General features: G+C 38.5%; 1 protein-coding gene across 1 annotated transcript in view; it reads right to left on the reverse strand.

Annotated features, from left to right (window-relative positions):
* LOC114458641 (porphobilinogen deaminase) overlaps positions 1-15,608 on the reverse strand; it is a 30,491-nt gene extending 14,883 nt beyond the window's left edge. Inside the window, exons 1-8 of the mRNA XM_028441056.1 lie at positions 15,402-15,608; positions 10,948-11,129; positions 10,799-10,852; positions 9,201-9,273; positions 5,642-5,691; positions 5,510-5,565; positions 5,248-5,325; positions 3,970-4,047 (exon numbers count right to left, since the gene is read on the reverse strand). Of these exons, the coding sequence (XP_028296857.1) occupies positions 3,970-4,047; positions 5,248-5,325; positions 5,510-5,565; positions 5,642-5,691; positions 9,201-9,273; positions 10,799-10,852; positions 10,948-10,977 (419 nt within the window). The 5' untranslated portion in view covers positions 10,978-11,129; positions 15,402-15,608. The remainder of the gene's footprint in view (positions 1-3,969; positions 4,048-5,247; positions 5,326-5,509; positions 5,566-5,641; positions 5,692-9,200; positions 9,274-10,798; positions 10,853-10,947; positions 11,130-15,401) is intronic.
* Positions 15,609-21,751: the final 6,143 nt, after the last annotated feature.

Here is a 21,751-nt window from a genome sequence, read left to right on the forward strand (position 1 = left end):
CCCTACCATACCTCATGTTGGCCCTCTTTTTCCGCCCTCCCACTAGAGCCCCGAGGGGCCAGAGATTGAGGCTTTGGGGCCGGCGGTTGGATATTTTTCACATCAGTAGCTCCAACAGTGAGCTACTCATGCTTCAGACCCGTGGGTGGTCGCCACCCTAACCTACGGGTACAAACTTCAATTCCGCCACCGGCCCCCCCACATCCGGCCGGGTCAGAATGACATCCATCAGCGACCCGGCAAAGGCTCTCGCATTAGACCAGGAGCTGTCCGCCCTCCTGGCCAAGGGCGCCATCGAGCCTGTAGACCCTGGGTCAGGTCACTGGGGGTTCAACTCAATGTACTTTTTAGTGGCAAAAAAAACAGGCGGATTCCGCCCAATCCTAGACCTCAGAGGGTTGAACAAATTTCTGAAGGTCATACCTATTCACATGCTGACCACAGCAGATGTCCTCAGAACGGTGGCCCATGGGGACTGGTTCACATCGATAGACCTCAAGGACGCGTACTTTCATGTCCCAATTGCTCAGCAACACAGACAGTTTCTGCGCTTCGCATACCGCGGCCGCCGCTGGCAGTTCAGGGTGCTGCCCTTTGGCCTCTCTCTCTCCCCAAGGGTCTTCACAAGGTGTGTGTCTGCGACCCTAGCACCTCTACAGTCTCGGGGCTTGAAGGTTCTCCCATACCTGGACGACTGGCTGATCTGTGCTCCATCCCGGGGCCAGGCGTCACAGGACACAGAGCATCTCCTGTCCCATGTGGCTCGACTTGGACTCAAGGTGAATGTGGAAAAAAGTTGCCTGGTGCCAACCCGGGTCACAACTTTCATTGGGGTTTTAGTGAACAGTGTAACTATGACAGCAAAACCCTCCCCCCACCGCGTGGACGGTATTTTTCGCCAACTCGCCTTATTCAGGGAGGGCCGCTGTCTGACCTATGTTTCTTTCCTCCGTCTTTTGGGCAAGCTAACGTCAGTCTCGGGGGTAGTTCCTCTGGGCTTGCTGTCGCTGCGCCCGCTGCAGAGGTGGCTGAACAGCTTTCACTTGGATGCCAAGCGGCACAGGAGCAGGAGGCTCAAGGTCTCACAACAGTGTCTTTGCGCCCTGGCTCCGTGGAGGGACAGGGCTTACTTGCTCAGAGGTGATCCTATAGGCTCCGTTCCATCTCGCAGGGAGACCATTACCACGAACGCATGCCCCTCAGGATGGGGTGCGGTGTGGCAGAGCAGGACGGCCCAGGGGCGTTGGCCTGTGGAAGACCAAGGTGCACACATCAATGTGTTGGAGCTCCATGCGGTTCACCTAGCTCTCAAGCACTTCTTGCCGCATCTGAGGGACAAGCATGTCCTTGTGCAGTCAGACAACACGTCTACAGTGTATCACATAAACCATCAAGTCTGCACGGCTGCTGGAAGTGGCAAGGGAGCTCCTCACATGGGCAGCCCCCCGCTTGATCAGTACACGAGCAATGCATATACGGGGAGAGCAGAACCACTTGGTGGACTTCCTCTCCCGTCGGAAACCTCCGTCAGGGGAGTGGCACCTCCACCCGGAGGTAACAAACATTATATGGAGCATATTCGGCAGGGCAGCGGTGGACCTCTTCGCTTCGGAGCGGTCGACCCACTGCCCTCTGTGATTCTCCTTGGCAGAGACAACCAGTCCTCTCGGCCAGGACGCATTTGCTCATCGTTGGCCGGATGGCCTCTTGTATGCCTTCCCTCCGTTTCCTCTGCTTCAGCTGGTACTCCACAGGGTCCTTCAGGAGGGCCACAGGATCCTGCTTGTAGCTCCCTTCTGGCCAGGAAGGAGCTGGTTCCCACTGCTGCACAGCCTCTGTCACGGCGCACCGTGGCGCCTTCCCGACAGGAGGGATCTCCTGTCCCAACTGGCCGTGCGAATTTGGCACCCCAATCCGCAACTCCTTCAACTGTGCGTTTGGCCACTGGGGGGCCCAAAACGCTCCTGAGCGTCTGTGCTGACCAAGTTAGATATACTATAATAAATGCAAGAGCGCCGTCTACTCGCCTCCAGTATGAGAACAGATGGAAACTGGTGTACAAGGCGGGAGGTGGACCCTGTGCACTGCCCTGTGCCAACTATTCTGGACTTACTCCAGTCCCTTCTGGACAAAGGGCTTTCTCATTCAACGCTGAGAGTCTATGTCGCAGCAATATCTTGCTGACATGTAATGGTCGACAATGGCACGATTGGTAGCCACAAGCTCGTGTCCCTTTTCTTGAGAGGAGCTGGAGGTTGCATCCTCTGAGAGCCACAAGGACTCCAGCATGGGATCTTCCCCTGGTGCTGGAGGCATTGCGCCTTCCACCGTTTGAACCTTTGGCACAAGCAGCGCTGAAGTGGGTCACTCTTAAGACTGTGTTCCTTCTGGCCATTTCCTCCACAAAGCGTGTCAGTGAGCTGCACGCCCTGTCAATCAGCGACACATGTCTGAGGTGGAATTCGGACGGCTTGGGAATCACTCTGTGGCCGAACACAGCTTTTCTCCCTAAAGTGCTGTCCCGCGCTCACCTCAACCAGCCCATTCGGCTGGCACGGTTCAACCCTTCTTCCATGGAGCCACAGGTTCAGTCTGACCTGTTGTGCCCAGTGCGCACCCTGGAAGCCTACATTGCAGCTACTGTAGGTTTTCGGGGGTCTGCTCAGCTCTTTCTCTGTTATGGTGGCCATAACAGGGGTGGTGCTGTCTCCAAGCAGCGCCTGTCCAACTGGATTGTCGATGTGATTGCCCATGCATATTGGGCAAGTAACCGTCTCATCCCATCTGGTGTGCGGTGTCACTCTACCATCAGTGTTGCTACGTCATGGGCTGCCCTGAGGGGAGTGCCCCTGGAGGACATCTGTGCTGCGGCCTCATGGGCGTCGCCGGGCACTTTCTCCAGATTCTACAGGGTGAATGTAGTCACACCCCATCCATTGGCTGTGGTCCTTCGGCCAGAGTCCTCTGATCCTACACACTGAAGGGTAGTAAGCAGGATTCTTCCAGACTTTTCTGGTATAAGTCATTCAGTGCTCAAAGCACCACCTCTGGCGGTCAGCAGGGATGAAATAGAACGAAGAGTTACGAATGTAACTATGGTTCTATGAATCCCCAATGACCACCAGAGCTCTTTGTCACTCAGAACCCTCACATGCTCACGAGAAGATTCTGTAGGAAAGTACCCTGGAGTGATACCGGAAGATATAAACTTCCTCTGGGTCATCCAGGGGTCACGGGTGACATTGTTGGTATACATACTCACACTGCGCATGCCGAAGGGGAATATTCAGTGCTTAAAGCACTGCCTCTGACGGTCATTTGGGATTCATAGAACCATAGTTACATTCGTAACTCTTCGTTTTAGAAGGAACAATTAAAACAAGGTTCGAAGTTGTTAAGAAACATAAACTGGAAGAGGATTGTAAACTTCTGATACGGCCTTCTCAGAGCCTGGAGTGATGGATAACACTTTAGGGAATAACAGTAATATGTACTGTACAGAAACTTAAAAATAATTTAAGCTTGAGGATGGGAAACTATTTAGGTATTTACAAAAATAATCAAATAAATCTCAGGTGAAAGTAGAGAGGTAGTGTTTACAAAAACACTCCAACAAACAATGTCTATAAACTTTATAGAGGTTTGCAGAAACAGGATAGAATCAATACATGGTATGTTCAGACTCATTTGGAACAAGAACTGAACACAAACGTATCAAACAGTGACTAAATTCTATTTGTGAAAAGTCATCCACAAGCTCTATGAAGTGGAGGAATTTGTTGACGCTTTTTTGTTACACCCCAAATTAAAAAAAGGCAACTTGAAAGTCCACAGCTTTGTTGGAGACAATGTGGGCAGATAAATGCCAATCACATGTTTTTGGTCGCGTGGAATTGCAGTCATTCTGGGATAGAGTTATTCAGTCTTTTGATCTACTAATAAGAACATTTATAAAATCAAGCTTTATACCTGTTCTCTGGTAGAGTGTCCAATGTTCTCTCTTTGTATTTAGGATGTAACACCACTGCATCATGGGGGTTTTCCCTCCTGAGGAATGAAAACACACGCTGTCACACAATCTACATCATTTACATCTATATCTGCTCTGACTGAGCTGAGCTGTGACTGGTCAGTGAACAAATTTAATCACTGAGACACAGAACGGCTGTGAAAGCTTTGGGAATTTATCCTGGTTTTAAAGATCAACAAAACTGGAATTTATAAAACACGTTTAACATGAACGGAAATATCTTCACAAGCTGATAAACAACAGCAAATAACGAGTTTGATAATAATGATAATAATAATAATGATAACAAGAAGACAATCGTCCTCCGCCAGTGCAAATAAACGTGACAACATGCAACATTCTAGCATGAAATAGCTGCTATTGAAGGGTTTAGGAAGGTAAAGATCTGAAAATAAAAGGAACTTATGCAAACTTGATCATTAGGAACTTGAACAACTGACCTATGAAGAAACAAACTTATCCATGCAAAAACAAATAACGATACTGACTCAGCAGAGCGCCGAGCACATTTTTTAGAGTATCAAAATTATTTTTTATAACTTTTTATCAGGCAAGTCTGGAAATCGAATGTGCAAAGTCTGATGCAGATAGAGCTTAAACACAAGGAGGAGTTAAAAAAAGTAGGTTTGTGATGTGTAGTGACTTACAAAGAGCAATACGCTGTGGGAGTGGGCGTGGCCTATGTCAGAAGATGCAACTCTAATTAAGGAACATGTGGATATGAAGTTTATAAAGATGTGAAGTTAGAGGCCAAAATGTGTTTGCACCCATTATAGCGCCACCTAGTGATGCAGTTTTTGGTATGGTGGTCTGTGTGCTCTTCTATATATATTCTGTAAATTTCACAGTCCTCAACATAATAATTCAGCTGAAATAAATGTTTGTTGTTCATGTTGTAATAACTTCAAGATATGGCCTCAGGAGGGACCCAAGGTCATACCCAGTACGCGGGGGGGTCTGAACAAGGGCAATAACCCCAGAACAAATAATTCTTCTCATTTTCAAACTCCATCAAAGTATTGATAATCTGAAGCCACACCCCTAATCTGGTTATGGTATCTAAACAGTTTCTGAGTCTGTCTATGTGTGTGTGTGTGTCTCTGTGTGTCTATGTGTGTCAGCTTGAATAAACAGCATCCTGTGACCCTGATTATTAGAGAAAATGAATGGTGATAAAGCATTAGCGTTAGCGTTAGCACACAGTGGGTGACACTGACTTGAGCACAGCTCCGATGGTGAACCCTGGAGGCAGCGTAGTGGGAAGATCTTTGAGTGAATGAACCACCAGGTCCACCCTGAGACACACACACGCACACACACACACACACACACACACACACACACACACACAGTTTCTTTGTCACATTGATATGTATTACTGTAAGTATGAAGAACATGTTGAGTGTAGAAGTTGTTTAAATGAATCAATAATAGTGAACAATAGTGATGATGGTGATGTTAGAACATTACGTCACTCACTCGTTCCTCTCCAGGGCGTTCTCCAACTCTTTGGTGAATAAGCTCTTCTCACCAATCTGAATAAAACCAAAACAGGATTAAAGACAACCTCAGCTCTTTGTATGGCCCCAAAGTGGAGATATGCTGAGTCACCTTTGATAACGCTGTGTCCAGGATTTTATCTCCTATTGTCGACATGGCAACTGGTAAGAAGAACAAAGAATCATCATCATCATCAGACCTGCCCCAGAGCAACTTTCAAACATTGATCAGTATTGTGTGTTGGTGGTTATGATGAGTCATTCATATCCCTGAGTCACTAAAGGAACCACTGTACTGAGCACTCCTAACCTGACTCAGCAACATTTACAGCCACATCATCTAACCCCAGTCCCTAATTCAGCTAAACAGTGATACCATACTACACATGCGTTGCCTAGGGAACGCCCAAACAGAGGCACATGTACGGTACCTGGTATTATTCACTATGACCTCTATTCTACCATGAGTGTGTCAGAAAAGCGCCCCCATAAGGTGAAACATTATACTGCACTAGAAGACTCAGTTACAATTTAAGCCACACCCACTCATAATATTACAGAAGAGACTCCCAGAAAGAATCTGTCCAAACTGACAGTGTTACACTATCACAGGGTTCAACATGTTCACATTTACCAGTTCTAGACATTATCTATGATCTGTTTGGTCCACTCTGAGACGGTAAGTGCTGAGTCATGGAGCTGATCAGCTGTGATCAGACTTCTGTCCACGTTGGTCACAGTCATGTCCAACTATTTTCATATTGTGTCCAACGTAGTTGATCCACTACAGAGTGAATAATAAGTGATGATGTCATGCAGAGGATGATGAGATGAACATGAGACGATGGATCAGAAACTGTTCTCACACACATTTAAATGAGGCTCATCTTCAGTTCAGATTCACTCACATCAGCTCCATAAGGATTTAAACTATATTTAATACTGTGTATTATGGAAGCCATGATTGTTTCACTGCAAACATTAAAGCAGAACGTTCTGTGGGATTATTTTATCAAACCTGCAGAGCATCACACTGTCACGCTTTAGAGCAGGTCCCGTATTGATGATGATGTAGGAAGTTAATAAAATCAGGCTTTCCACACAAACATATACTGCAGTATTCTGATCAATAATCTGGCCTAGTGGTTAAAGACACTGGCCTTGTAATCAGAGGGTTCCTGGTTCAAGCCTCACCTGGGCCATTACTGTGGGATGTTGAGCAAGTCCCTTAACCCCGTGCCACAAAATGGCTGCCAACTGTTCCCCAGGGATGGTTATTGAATTTCTCCATTGTGAGATCAATAAAGTATATAAAATTTAATTAAATTGAAAAAAAAAGTTAAATCAAATCAACCTGTTACATAGTTTTAGGGGTGTCCTGATCCGATATCGGATATTGGTCCGATTTTAGCCTGAAAACGAGTATCGGATATTGGATTCAAATTTGGATTCAGATTTTCAGATTTTTTAAAATGTATTTATTTTTTTCAATCAATTTTGTATTTATTTTATTCTATTGTAGAATACATTATGTTGAAGGTATGAATGTATGTAACCAATAGGTTAATAATAAAGGGTCAGTGGTTCTCATCCCTACTGTTACTAACGTCACATGATCAAACCTTTTCTAACATCACACTCTACAAAATAAAGTCATTTTTATTAAAAAAAGAGGGAGAGAAAAAAAAGTATGTATGATTCATGCTGATATCGGCTCAATATTGGTATCGGCCGATACGCAAAGCTGCAATATCGGTATCGTATTGGAAACGAAAAAGTGTTGAAATGAAGGCGTTTCAAATTAAAAGTGCGTTTTATCATTTTCACAGATTTCAACGACATTTACAAGCGTTGGGAAAACTCCATGTTCCGTGATTTCTAGACAACACAAAAAAAATGACATCATTGCCCCGCCCCTTTTGCTTCAGACCGCCTTCATTCAAAGACTACAAGCGTTTGGTCTACTAACGCGCGGTGGGCGTGTCAGGAGTCTGGACTGGAGAGTATGATCAGAGAGAGGAACGTAACTGTACGGAGAATAAAGCTCTTGGTCAGGTGACCATATCGTGCCTCACGCCTAGGGCTGCACGATTATGACAAAAAACCTAATTGCAATTTTTCTGAAAGATATTGCGATTTCAGTTGGATATATGACTTTTAAAAATATTTTATACATTTAAATGCAATGCGTTTTTTTTTTTAGCAAATTGTGTTTTCCACATCAATTTTTAAAAAAATTTTTTTTTTAAAATATGAATCAATTTTTTCAGAAATGATTAGTTCCTGTAACTCCTGTGAGGAAACAAAATATTAATAAATAAAAAACCCATAATGAAACAAAAATGGATGAGAAAAATAAAGTAAATGAAAAGGTAGATATTAGTTATAGTGACATGAATTATTCTCTCCTTTTTAATTATTTATATGTCATATAAAGATTTATGAGAACAGCATTAATGTCACCATCAATGATTTACTGAATCTGATCAGGTTTATTGATTAAGTTTTGATCAACTTAATTTAAATCAACCTAATATAAATGATCCTGATGACATCATTCCAGACCGTAATGATTAAACAAAAATAAATGTGCAACACATCACGTGTAAGAAGTGTTTTTCACCACTAGGGGTCAGAATATTTACAGTATCAGAAGTGATCAATAATCTATGATGTTTCAGACTCTACAATCACTGGTATTGATGATCTCGTCCTCAACAACAGAACATCTTTATCCAGATCTTCTGTAGCTCTGATGAGATGTTTAAACGCTCTGAGCAGGTGAAGATGATTAATGCTGACTCATGGTTTCACAGAGTGATGCAGCGCTACATGAGAAACTGAGTTTTACAGACACATTAAAGTTAAACAGGCACTGGTGGCTCTGGGTGGTGTTTGAAGTGTCCAAGGATGAGAGTAGGAAGAACATTTCTTCACAGCGACGCCGTTTAAACCCACTTCTGTCTATTTCCACGTTCAACAGCAGCCCAGGAAGGCGGTTCTCGGCATTTCTGATTGGTGAACATAGATATCGCTCAAATGATGGAGACGGAATAAAAAACCTCCAGAAGCTGAGGTTATGTTATCACAGTAGTGAAAACCTTAATATCTATTTGATTAAAGTTAATGGCTCAGCAATACGTAGTTGGACGCTTGTAATCATTGAATCAGACGCTCGTCACCATGGTTACGGTTAGGGTTAGGGTAAGCGTCTATTGCAGGTGGTGGTGATACAATGGATGATATTGTGGTGATCAGTTCCGTTAGTGACTGTGACGTGGTGAAACGTTGTGTTTCTGGTCAGATGTATTATGGTGTGACTCAGCATGTTCACTGTGATGTCAGAGGCTTCTAGAGAAATGTGGTTGGATGGAGCTCCTTCCTGAACACTCCCCCTCCAACTCCCGACACGTTCATCTGTGAGGCGTGGGATGTGCAGCAGGACCCCTGACTCCTCCTACAGGTGTGTCTACTATATAATGTCTATCTAAACCTGATGTTGTTACACTTTGGACACGCCCCATTACCAGGAACAGGAAGTTAATAATACACATTTTTACATAGAAACCTCAATCCAACACTTTATTTGTGAATATTTAAGTCTGAATTAAACAAACATGATGTAACCATGGAGATAAATGATAAATGATCTAAAGTAGTGTCGTACTCACCTATCTCCATCTGGAGGTCAGGGTAGAAATCCTTCAACATGGCCGCCACACTGTCAGTCTGGATACGAGCCAGCTGTAGATAACACAACATAGAACATAGAATATACGTGTTAGAGAACATAGAATATACGTGTTAGAGAACATAGAATATACGTGTTAGAGAACATAGAATATACGTGTTAGAGAACATAGAATATATGTGTTAGAGAACATAGAATATACGTGTTAGAGAACATAGAATATACGTGTTAGAGAACATAGAATATACGTGTTAGAGAACATAGAATATACGTGTTAGAGAACATAGAATATACATGTTAGAGAACATAGAATATACGTGTTAGAGAACATAGAATATACGTGTTAGAGAACATAGAATATACGTGTTAGAGAACATAGAATATACGTGTTAGAGAACATAGAATATACATGTTAGAGAACATAGAATATACGTGTTAGAGAACATAGAATATACGTGTTAGAGAACATAGAATATACATGTTAGAGAACATAGAATATACATGTTAGAGAACATAGAATATACATGTTAGAGAACATAGAATATACATGTTAGAGAACATAGAATATACGTGTTAGAGAACATAGAATATACATGTTAGAGAACATAGAATATACGTGTTAGAGAACATAGAATATACGTGTTAGAGAACATAGAATATACATGTTAGAGAACATAGAATATACATGTTAGAGAACATAGAATATACATGTTAGAGAACATAGAATATACGTGTTAGAGAACATAGAATATACGTGTTAGAGAACATAGAATATACGTGTTAGAGAACATAGAATATATGTGTTAGAGAACATAGAATATACGTGTTAGAGAACATAGAATATACATGTTAGAGAACATAGAATATACGTGTTAGAGAACATAGAATATACGTGTTAGAGAACATAGAATATACGGGTTAGAGAACATAGAATATACGTGTTAGAGAACATAGAATATACGTGTTAGAGAACATAGAATATACGTGTTTATTTTAGTGCAACATTTCTGTAAATAAGTGTCAACAAACCAATGTAAACTAATTAATATCTCTATTAGTGCTTTATGTAAACAATAAATATGGTCTTTATTACCAGTGACATCATTATAGTATTATATAATATTACAGTAAACAATATATTGGTTCCTACAACAAACAGTGACAACATTTCTGTGAATACGTACCTGTACATTTTAGTGAAAAAGCAAAAAAGGTTTTGAAAAAAATAAATAAATAAAAAAATTGATACTTAGCGGGAGCATATCGATAATCCATCGTGCGGAAAAATAATGATCATTACGTCTAATAATCACTAATCATTATTAATCACTTTCCTCACAGAGAAGTGGTCATGTGACCAGGTAATCACACATGAATTAATTAGTTAATGTTTTTAATAATTCAGGTGTTTTATTGATATATTTAGATCATTTCCATCAGTAACACAAACAGAACTAAGCTGTGATGGTGAACTGAAGCATCAGTTAACTCCATTGAACAGTTGAGTCATGTTTCATTCAGCTGACTCAGCAACATCAAGACTTTAGCTGACTCAGCATAAGAAATCAAACTCCATACCTGGCTCTTACGAGTTCCGATCCTGATGACACGCCCCACCTTTCCATCTCCATCCTGTAACAACACAACCATCATTAGTCACATGACTTAGACACTTCTGCAGCGAGGATCCTTTGATATCACTTCAACCATTTCCTCTCTGGGCTCACCCTCAGGTACTGGTAACATGGTTGGTCCATGAGGCTGAGGGTCTGCACACAGTCTCAGTGTGTGTGTGTGTGTGAAAGTTGGGGTCATATAGCCTCTACACACACACTCCTCCTCTCTGACCTCCACCCCTCATCACCTCTGGTTCCAGCTGATAACACAGTGTCCGTTACAAACAGTAGGGCTGGACGTCCGTTACCGAGGTGTGGTTTCACACACACACACACACACACACACACACACACACACACACACACACACACACACACACACACACACACACACACACACACACACACACACACACACACACACACACACACACACACACACACACACACACACACACACACACACACACACACACACACACACACACACACACACACACAGTTTTGAGTAGAAATATGGAGATATGAGTTTTGGTCCATCTCGTCCAGCCCTATTACACATTACACACTACAACAGACAAAATGACTTTTAAAGTAGTTTATTTTTACTCAAACAACCTACTCTACGTTATAGAAGTCAAAGAAATAAACAGCAGTGTTTGTATCACAAGCCCACTGTAATTATAATACTTCATTAACTAACAGATTGATCACATTATGATCATAATAATAATGTGTCTATTACAAATATTTGGGTTTGAATTGAAGATAAAATATCAATAAACTAAAACAGAGCAAATGATCAGCTCTGAGTTTAAAAACAGCTTTTATTTAATTATTTAAAACACGCTGATGTACACAATATATCCATTCATTCATATATAGTTCTACATTTTGTTTATAGTTGATGAATTTAGTTTGAGCCAAAGTTAACATTCTAATAAATGATATATCTATAAGATGATTCATTGTTTTCCTAATGGTGTCGTATACACATCACACCAGTAGATGGAGACATTACGTTATTTAAAAACCTTCTATTAAAAGACATTTTATCAGTAAATCACAGTAAAAAGTGATGTAATATTTAATATTTATCACATTCACTGTCAATGGAAAAGCATCTCTTTATAAAATGTGTTTGATAAAGTAAATAACATTACATTTCTCAGTTTAGCCTCTTTTTATTCATTTTATTAGACAACGTGCAATTAATCATGTGAAATACATTTAACTATGTAGTGTTTTCTTTTAAAAGAAGCAGGAAACACAAACACATTATGTATGTGTGACATATCTGACTAAACATAACTGATTAATGTTGAATTATTAATTAAATTCATGAGTGTGTGTTCATCCAAATTATAAACTAGGAATTAAACACTCAAATATTATCAGTGTTACAGCTCATTTCTATGAACTTTTCCTATTGTTGAATTGTACTAATAATATTATATTACCGTAATTCTCTCTCCATCTCTCTCATATATTGAAATACTTTCATACTTTGGTGTAGCGTGTGTTGTAGGTTCAACCCTTAAAAGACCAGTTACTAATATTTTACAGCTGTTAAACGTATGATTAGGATTAATAACCAGCACTAGTGAATCCTCAAATACATATTTATTCAGCAGAAAACAGTGGGTTTGGGGTTTAGTTACTCTTTAAAGAGACGGTACGGGCCCTGTTCTGGGACCAGGTCCTCCTCTTTGGAACCAATAATCACCATTTCATACAAACAGTGTGATTCACAATCTAAACGAAGACAATCAACTAAGTAAAATAAAAGAACAATATAACATTAATGAGTGTGTGTGTAATATTACTGCTGGTATAAAATATAAATGCTTGGCCGAATACCGAATAATACCGAATATGGTTAAGTTTTTCACTATATTTTTTAATAGTGTATAAATAGGGTTAGAATACATTTTTAGACATGTTTTTTTAAAGAAAGTAAATGTTTATTGAATATTATGACATTTTTTAAATATTCCAGTAGCCTTTGCTTTTCATAAATAAGCACAACAAAGTTTATCATTTATATTAACCCTTCAAATAAAACTAAACATACATTCCAATAAATCTAAAGTACATTAAAGGTGAGATATGATAATAAATGACATTCTAATGGTTTATCTACAGTGATAAACATCATTTAGTCTCATTCAGAGGAACAAAGTGTAAAAGTTATGTTTCCTCTTATTATTACATATTTTATAAAAAGTCAGATTTAAACAGGACAGTTGGATTTTACCCACGTTGGCAGGTGACGTCACCTAACACGCCTCCTAGAATGTTAGCTCCTCCCTCTCCAACTATCTAACAGCTAAAACAAACACTGCAGTTTATTATATAATATATATTATACTTTATTACCATATATGTAAATACAAACTGCACTACTTTTTCTGCTGCTGATCGTGTTGGGAGTCACTGCTTGGAGCCATGGACCCATTGTTTACACACATCAGCTGTTAGCACTTCATGCTAATGCTACATCAGCCTATGCAGCAAGACCTGTGTAGCGTAAGGAGGAAACGATGAGGATATTTACGTATTCATGGCTAACAGCGCTAACAACGGACTCTGTTGTGGAAATGGACGGTTTCCAACTTTTACGCGGTGACGGAGAGCGTTAAGGAGAGAGTCTGGATGTGTTTGTGTGTGGAAAGGAGGAGCTGCTGCAGCAACGCACACATCTTTACTGAAAATCACTGCACGTTGTTTGATTGCATCACACGGTACTATTCGGCCGTGCTTTTAACTCACTAAACCAAAGACCGAATGTGGCTTTTTTTTCAATATTCGGCCAAATATATTCAGTGGAGAATATTCGGTTCATTCCTAATAGTAAATGTTATTCCTTCTCTATTTAGTGTCTGTGAGTATTTATAATAGAGTACCTATAGCAGGCATGAGTAACTACATTCATCATTACCATCAATTGATTTGATGTAACAAAGATTAAAAAAAACAACTTTAGCTTTAATTAACTAAATTTGGCCTTCAGAGAATTATACATTTAAAAATGTCCATCACATACTTTACCAAGAACAGGAAGTCTGTCATAAATTGATGACTAGACAGAATAAAAGTGGTCATGGAGGCTGCCAAGAGGCCGACAGCAACATTGAAGGAGCTGCAGGAAGTTCTGACAAGTACTGTCTGTGTAGAACATGTGACAACAATCTCCATCTTCTTCATTTGTCTGGTCTATGGGGTAGGATGGCAAGATGGAAGCTTTATCTCACCAAGAAAAACATCTAAGCCCAGCTTCATTTTGTTAAAAACACATTTGAAGTCTCCCAAACACGGGTGAAAATGTGTTATGGTCTGATGGAACCAAGGTTGAACTTTTTGGCCATAATTCCAAAAGGTTTATTCGGTGCAAAAACAACACTTTTCATCACCAAAAGAACACCATACCTACAGTGAAGCATGGTGGTGGCAGCATCATGCTTTGGGGCTGTTTTTCTTCAGCTGGAACTGGGGCCTTAGTCAGGGTGGAGGGAATTATGAACAGTTCTAAATACCAGACAGTGTTGGAACAAAACCTTCAGACTTCTGTTAGAAAGATGAAGATGAAGAAGAACTTTATCTTTTAACACCACAGTGACCCTAAGCACAGCATTAACTAAACTATGGCTTCACCACAATCAGATGGAGGTTCTGGAATGGACCAACCAGAGTCCAGACCTGAATCCTACTGAACATCTGTGAGGTGATCTGAAGAGGGCTGTACACACACACACACACACATGTGTTTTAGATCAGTCACATGACTTATTCTCATAAAATCTTGTAGAGCCCAGATTTATATAATATTTTATAGTGGCCCTAATACACCATTGTATCAGTTGAAGTCAAACCCTAAAAAAAGTTTCATTATATTTTATAGAGCTGAAATTATCATTTTAATTATTATTAATAATAATAATAATAATAATAATAATATATTGTGCTTAATATGATTGTGTGTAAATATTGTAAATGTGTGTCCTCTGTTGTTTTTCTTAAACTATCATTAATCATACTATTATTATTATTATTATTATTATTATTATTATTATTATTATCCCCTTTTTCTTCATGTTTCATTGATTTATTCCAAAGTATGAGGCCCTATTTTCCTTTAACTCTTTTTGCTGCTGAAACAAACACAAACAAACCTCTGTATGATATGATTTCTTCAATGGACGTATTCTTAGTTACCATGGCAACATAAGGCAGGTGAAGAACAAATAACAGTTTGAATAAGTAACACAAACATGTGCAAAGCTGATACATTTCTATTAAAAAAAACAACCTTTATATCAGATAAAGTTCGGACAATAAAGATTTAAAAACTTAAGATATTTTATCGAGAGTTAGCATTAGCATGTTGGCTAATCCTGACATTTCTTCTCAAGTTAACTTTGATAACACCAGAAGGCGGAGCCACGTCCCCTGGTTTAATCATGTCAGAGCTTCAGTTGAAGGACACGTGCATCAGCCAATCACTGCGCTCCGTGGGTGTGACACGGAACAGAGGCAGCATGCGCTGAGAGGTTAGTTTAACTTACCGGAGCGCGAGCCTCCGCCTCCATGTCGGTAACGGTTACCGACTGGAACCAGTTGCTTTAATCCACAGTTCGTTGTGTCGGACACGAAGAGAAGTTACACCTGAGTAACTGTTACTAAATCACCGGCTGAGGTTGTCTCCAACGTGACACCGTGAGAACGAGTTCGGCATCTCTGACGTCACTGGGATGGCTGGAAGGTCACTTCCTGTTTCCACTTCCTGGTTCCGCCTCTTTCACATGACTTCCTCAACCTTTTATGTTAACATTTATTATAACTTGACTTCCGATGCCGTCACAATGTCTATCATTGACAACCAACTAAATAAATAAATAAATAAATAACCAACTAAATAAATAAATAAATAACCAACTAAATAAATAAATAAATAACCAACTAAATAAATAAATAAATAAATAAATAACCAACTAAATAAATAACCAACTAAATGAATAACCAACTAAATAAATAAATAAATAACCAACTAAATAAATACATAAATAAATAACCAACTAAATAAATAAATAAATAAATAACCAACTAAATAAATAAATAAATAACTAAATAAATAACCAACTAAATAAATAAATAACTAAATAAATAAATAAATAAATAACCAACTAAATAAATAAATAACCAACTAAATAAATAAATAAATAACTAAATAAATAACCAACTAAATAAATAACCAACTAAATAAATAAATAAATAAATAAATAACTAAATAAATAACCAACTAAATAAATAACCAACTAAATAAATAAATAAATAACCAACTAAATAAATACATAAATAAATAACCAACTAAATAAATAAATAAATAACCAACTAAATAAATAACCAACTAAATGAATAACCAACTAAATAAATAAATAAATAAATAAATAACCAACTAAATAAATAAATAAATAACCAACTAAATAAATACATAAATAAATAACCAACTAAATAAATAAATAACTAAATAAATAACCAACTAAATAAATAACCAACTAAATAAATAAATAAATAAATAAATAACCAACTAAATAAATAAATAAATAACCAACTAAATAAATACATAAATAAATAACCAACTAAATAAATAACCAACTAAATGAATAACCAACTAAATAAATAAATAAATAACCAACTAAATAAATAAATAAATAAATAACCAACTAAATAAATAAATAAATAACCAACTAAATAAATAAATAAATAACCAACTAAATAAATAAATAACAACTAAATAAATAAATAAATAACCAACTAAATAAATAAATAAATAACCACCTAAATAAATAAATAAATAAATAACCAACTAACTAAATAAATAAATAAATAACCAACTAACTAACTAAATAAATAAATAACCAACTAAATAAATAAATAAATAACCAACTAAATAAATAAATAACCAACTAACTAAATAAATAAATAAATAACTAAATAAATAACCAACTAAATAAATAAATAAATAAATAAATAACCAACTAACTAAATAAATAAATAAATAACTAAATAAATAACCAACTAATAAATAAATAAATAAATAAATAAATAAATAAATAAATAAATAAATAAATAAATAAATAAATAAATAACCAACTAACTAAATAAATAAATAAATAACTAAATAAATAACCAACTAAATAAATAAATAACCAACTAACTAAATAAATAACTAAATTAATAACCAACTAAATAAATACATAAATAAATAACCAACTAAATAAATAAATAAATAACCAACCAACTAAATAAATAAATAACCAACTGAATAAATAAATAAATAACCAACTAAATAAATAAATAACCAACTAAATAAATAAATAAATAAATAACCAACTAAATAAATAAATAAATAAATAAATAACCAACTAAATAAATACATAAATAAATGAAAACAGGACATTTGAAACGTGATGACCTCAGCATACTTTAACTCACGGTTTTTCAACGTTTGGGTCGTGACCCCATTTGGGGTCGCCTGAAATGTCTAGTAATAGTAAAATAAACTGATGAAAATTGTATTTTTAAATAATTTTATTAAATATGGTTTCATTACATTTTAAAAAATCATTTAAATTTAAAAAAAAAAAAAAAAAAAATTCACATTTTTTTTAATTTAAAAAAGTTTTTTATTTTATTACATATTTTCAAAATTTTTATTAATTTCATTTATCTATTTTGCACAATAAAAAAATACACAATATCACAGAAATGGTAGAAAGCTCAAAGAGCTTAACTTATTATTTTTTCAAATGAAATGGGGGGGGGAGAGGAGGGCGGTGGTGGCGTCTGCTCCTCCTTAGTAAGTATGGCAAGAAACAGTTTGGGAACGCACGTGAAATGGTTTATGTGAAAGACGACTACACATTTAGATTTTTGTGATGTGATAAGATGTCCTTGAAAAAGAGATGAGTGTACAAAAATAAAGGGTAACCCTAACCCTAGTCACACCACTGCTGTCTGCACTCAAACACAGTCACCCCCCCCCCCTCCTCTTAACCTTTCACACCTCTGTGTGAACCATCATCTCATCTCCTCCTCTGGCTCCCTGAACACCCACACACCTTTAGACTGTACTGACCCCCCCCCCCCCCCCCCCCCCCCACAATAAACATCACAGCTGACCAGGTGGAAAGACAACTGGTGAAACTTCACGCTGGAAAAGCTGTAGGACCTGATGGAGTCTGTCCCAGAGTACTGAAGGCTTGTGCTTCACAGCTCTGTGGAATATTCCAGCACATCTTCACCATGAGCCTGAGTCTGCAGAGGGTCCGTGTGCTGTGGAAGACCTCCTGCCTGGTTCCTGTTCCAAAGACATCACATCCCAGCAGCTCCAAGGATTACAGACTGGTTGTGTTGACCTCCCACATCATGAAGACCCTGGAGAGACTTATCCTGGTGCAGCTCTGACCATCTATCAGACCACACCTGGACCTACTACAGTTTGTCTACCAGCCCAAGGTTGGAGTTGAGGACACCATCACCTTCATGTTCAACCATGTCTCCTCTCACCTGGACGTGGTGGTGAGCACTGTGAGAGTCATGTTCTTTAACACCATCCGTCTGGTTCTACTGGGTGAGAAGCTGTCAGAGATGCAGGTGGACTCCTCCATTGTGTCCTGGATTATGGACTACTTAACTGGCAGACCACAGTATGTACGTCTGAGACACTGTGTGTCTGACAAAGTGCTCAGCAACACCGGGGCGTGGCCCCTCAAGGGACTGTCCTCTCTCCTTCCTCTTCACCACCTACACCATGGACTTCAGCTACTGCACTGACACCTGTCATCTCCAGAAGTTCTCTGATGACTCAGCAGTGGTTGGATGTATCAGGGAGGAGGACGAGGTGGACTACAGGGCTGCTGTGGACAGCTTTGTCACATGGAGTGAGCTGAACCATCTACAGCTCAATGTGACAAAGACCAAGGAGCTGATTGTGGACCTGAGGAGAACCAAGAGGTCAGTCAGTCCTGTCTCCATCCAGGAGGTCAGTGTGGACATTGTGGAGGAGAACAAATACCTGGGAGTGGTGATTGATAATAAACAGGACTGGGGGAGGAACACTGACTCCCTCTACAGGAAGGACCAAAGCTGAGGTCCTTCAACATCTGCAGAAAAATGCTGAGGATGTTTAATGAGTCAGTGGTGGTGAGTGTGAACATCTACGCTGTTGTTTGCTGGAGGAACAGACTGAGGATCACAGACACCTACAGACTCTACAGACTCATCCACAAGGTCAGTGACGTTGTGGATTAAACTGGACTCTCAGAGAGGAGGAGCCTGTCCAAGGTGAAGGACATCTTGGTCAATGAGTCCCACCCACTCCATGATGTGCTGGTCAGTCACAGAAGAACCGTTAGCACCTTTAGAACCTTTAAAACCTTCATGCTGCGTTTACACCAAACACGTTTTTTGCGGCACACGCTAACAGATTACATGCAAAGTCAATGGTTTAGACGCGCTGGGAGGCAAATTATTCGCCGGTGGGGCGGCGCGGTCTCATTCACGCGTAGAAAGCGATGATTGCTGCAAGCGCGCTCCCGATTTTCGTGATATTCGCCGTTCGCTTGAGTTGAAAATATTGAACTCCAGCGGCTGTTTTGCGTTACGCGCAGGCGCGAAAGCCAATCAGAGTCCTTGTTGGCAATGACGTCAGGCAGGCAACACGGAAACCAGTATTTTCACCCGTTCAACCATTGAGAAGCTGCTAATGGTAGCGGTGTGTGACCACAGGGAGCTGTATGACACGGCCTGTTATTTTAACCGGGACCAGGAAGGATTTGATGTGGAGGAGAATCATCGAGGAGGTGGAGCAGCAGGTAAATGTTCTCTGTAGTTTTCATCTTTGAAAGTCGGCAGTGAGTGAGGATAGCATTAGCTAATAGGGATGTAACGATTCACTCAACTCCCGATACGATTCGATTCACGATACTGGGTTCACGATACGATTCTCTCACGATTTATTTTACAATTTATTTTGGGAAAAAAACTAGAAAATACTGTATTATTTTCCTTTTATTTTTCATTGTCAAAAGAATCCCTTGATAAACTATTCAAAACAATGCAATTTAACTAAAAATAAATCTTGAATGAAATAAATAAAGGAATAATACAAATGTAAATGAAGCCTATTAATTTAAATTCTGGTTCTATAATAAACAATGCAAAACTGCATAATAGTTCTTTTTCTTTGAAAAGTGCAACTGAAAATGTATTTTGTGCCTTAACAATTGGACTTAAAAAAAAAAAACGTAATTATACTGATTTACGTCATATTTGTTTGGACCAGCAGAGGGCGCTGGTAATACAGTGGTCGGTTGGCATGCAGATATCTTGCAGTGAAGAAGAGATGCTATGCTAGCAGACAGAGCTAATAGAAAAACATGACTTTTACAGATATTCAAGTAATATTACAGATATTCTTTCAGTGCTAAAGGGGTAATGAATCATTTATTAACATATTTAAGAGTAGAAGGCGGCCAGAAAGAAACTATTAGCAGACTCCGCCCGCCGCCTACACTTGTGGATAGCGGCGATTCAATTTTCAGAAAATCGATATCAACCGTGATACCTATGAATCGATTTTTAACTGCCTTACGATTAATCGTTACATCCCTATTAGCTAATGATAGCATTAGCCGCTAACACCAGCTTTTTTCACTGATGGTTTATGAGAGGAAAAAAAGTCAGGAGAAGCGTAGTGGGTCATCTGCAGGAACATCTAAACGGTGGAAATACCCTGTGGTCATGACCTTCATTTCACCCTCAGACACCAGCAGCAACATGGGGCAGAGGAAGACATGACCCGTAGTAAACTGCGGTCAAACCAGCCGTGGTTTGCGTTTGTCTGGTCAAATCAGCCGCACGTTGTTTTCTTGTGCGCAAATATACTAACACTTACGGTAATCACAATGAGCCCGCCCTGCAGAGCTGCTGGAAGAGAGAAAACATTTAAGTATATTTCACCCAACTTTGACTTAAAATAAAATACTTTTATCCCATAAGTAGTTCATGATTTATATTTTGATTAACTTTGCACTTCATAGACTACTTGCATGAATAATATTGAGTACTTTTAGTGTGTACTTTTTGAGTAATCCTCTGTCAGAAGTGCTAAGTTACTCAAAATATGAATCATGGACTACTTATGGAAAATCATCTTTTTATTCCATGTCAATGTTTAGTGAAATATCTTTAAATTTGTGATCTGTATATGATTTTGACAAAGGATTACTCAAAAAGTACACAGTAAAAGTACTCGATATTATTCATGCATGTACTCTAGGACGTACTAAGTTCAGTGAAATATGAATCATGAACTACTTATGGGATAAAAGTTTTTTATTTTAAGTCAAAGTTGGGTGAAATATACTTAAATGTTTTCTCTCTTCCAGCAGCTCATCATATATGTCTATGTGTAAATCCATAGATATATCATATATGTCTATGTGTAAATCCATAGATATATCATATATGTCTATGTGTAAATCCATAGATATATCATATATGTCTATGTGTAAATCCATAGATATATCATATATGTCTATGTGTAAATCCATAGATATATCATATATGTCTATGTGTAAATCCATAGATATATCATATATGTCTATGTGTAAATCCATAGATATCATATATGTCTATGTGTAAATCCATAGATATATCATATATGTCTATGTGTAAATCCATAGATATATCATATATGTCTATGTGTAAATCCATAGATATATCATATATGTCTGTGTAAATCCATAGATATATCATATATGTCTATGTGTAAATCCATAGATATATCATATATGTCTATGTGTAAATCCTCCACCGTGTCATCAGGTTGTTTTACTTCCTACTGCCCACG

This window comes from Gouania willdenowi, unplaced genomic scaffold (assembly GCF_900634775.1).
Source record: "Gouania willdenowi unplaced genomic scaffold, fGouWil2.1 scaffold_151_arrow_ctg1, whole genome shotgun sequence".
Classification (NCBI taxonomy): domain Eukaryota; kingdom Metazoa; phylum Chordata; class Actinopteri; order Blenniiformes; family Gobiesocidae; genus Gouania; species Gouania willdenowi.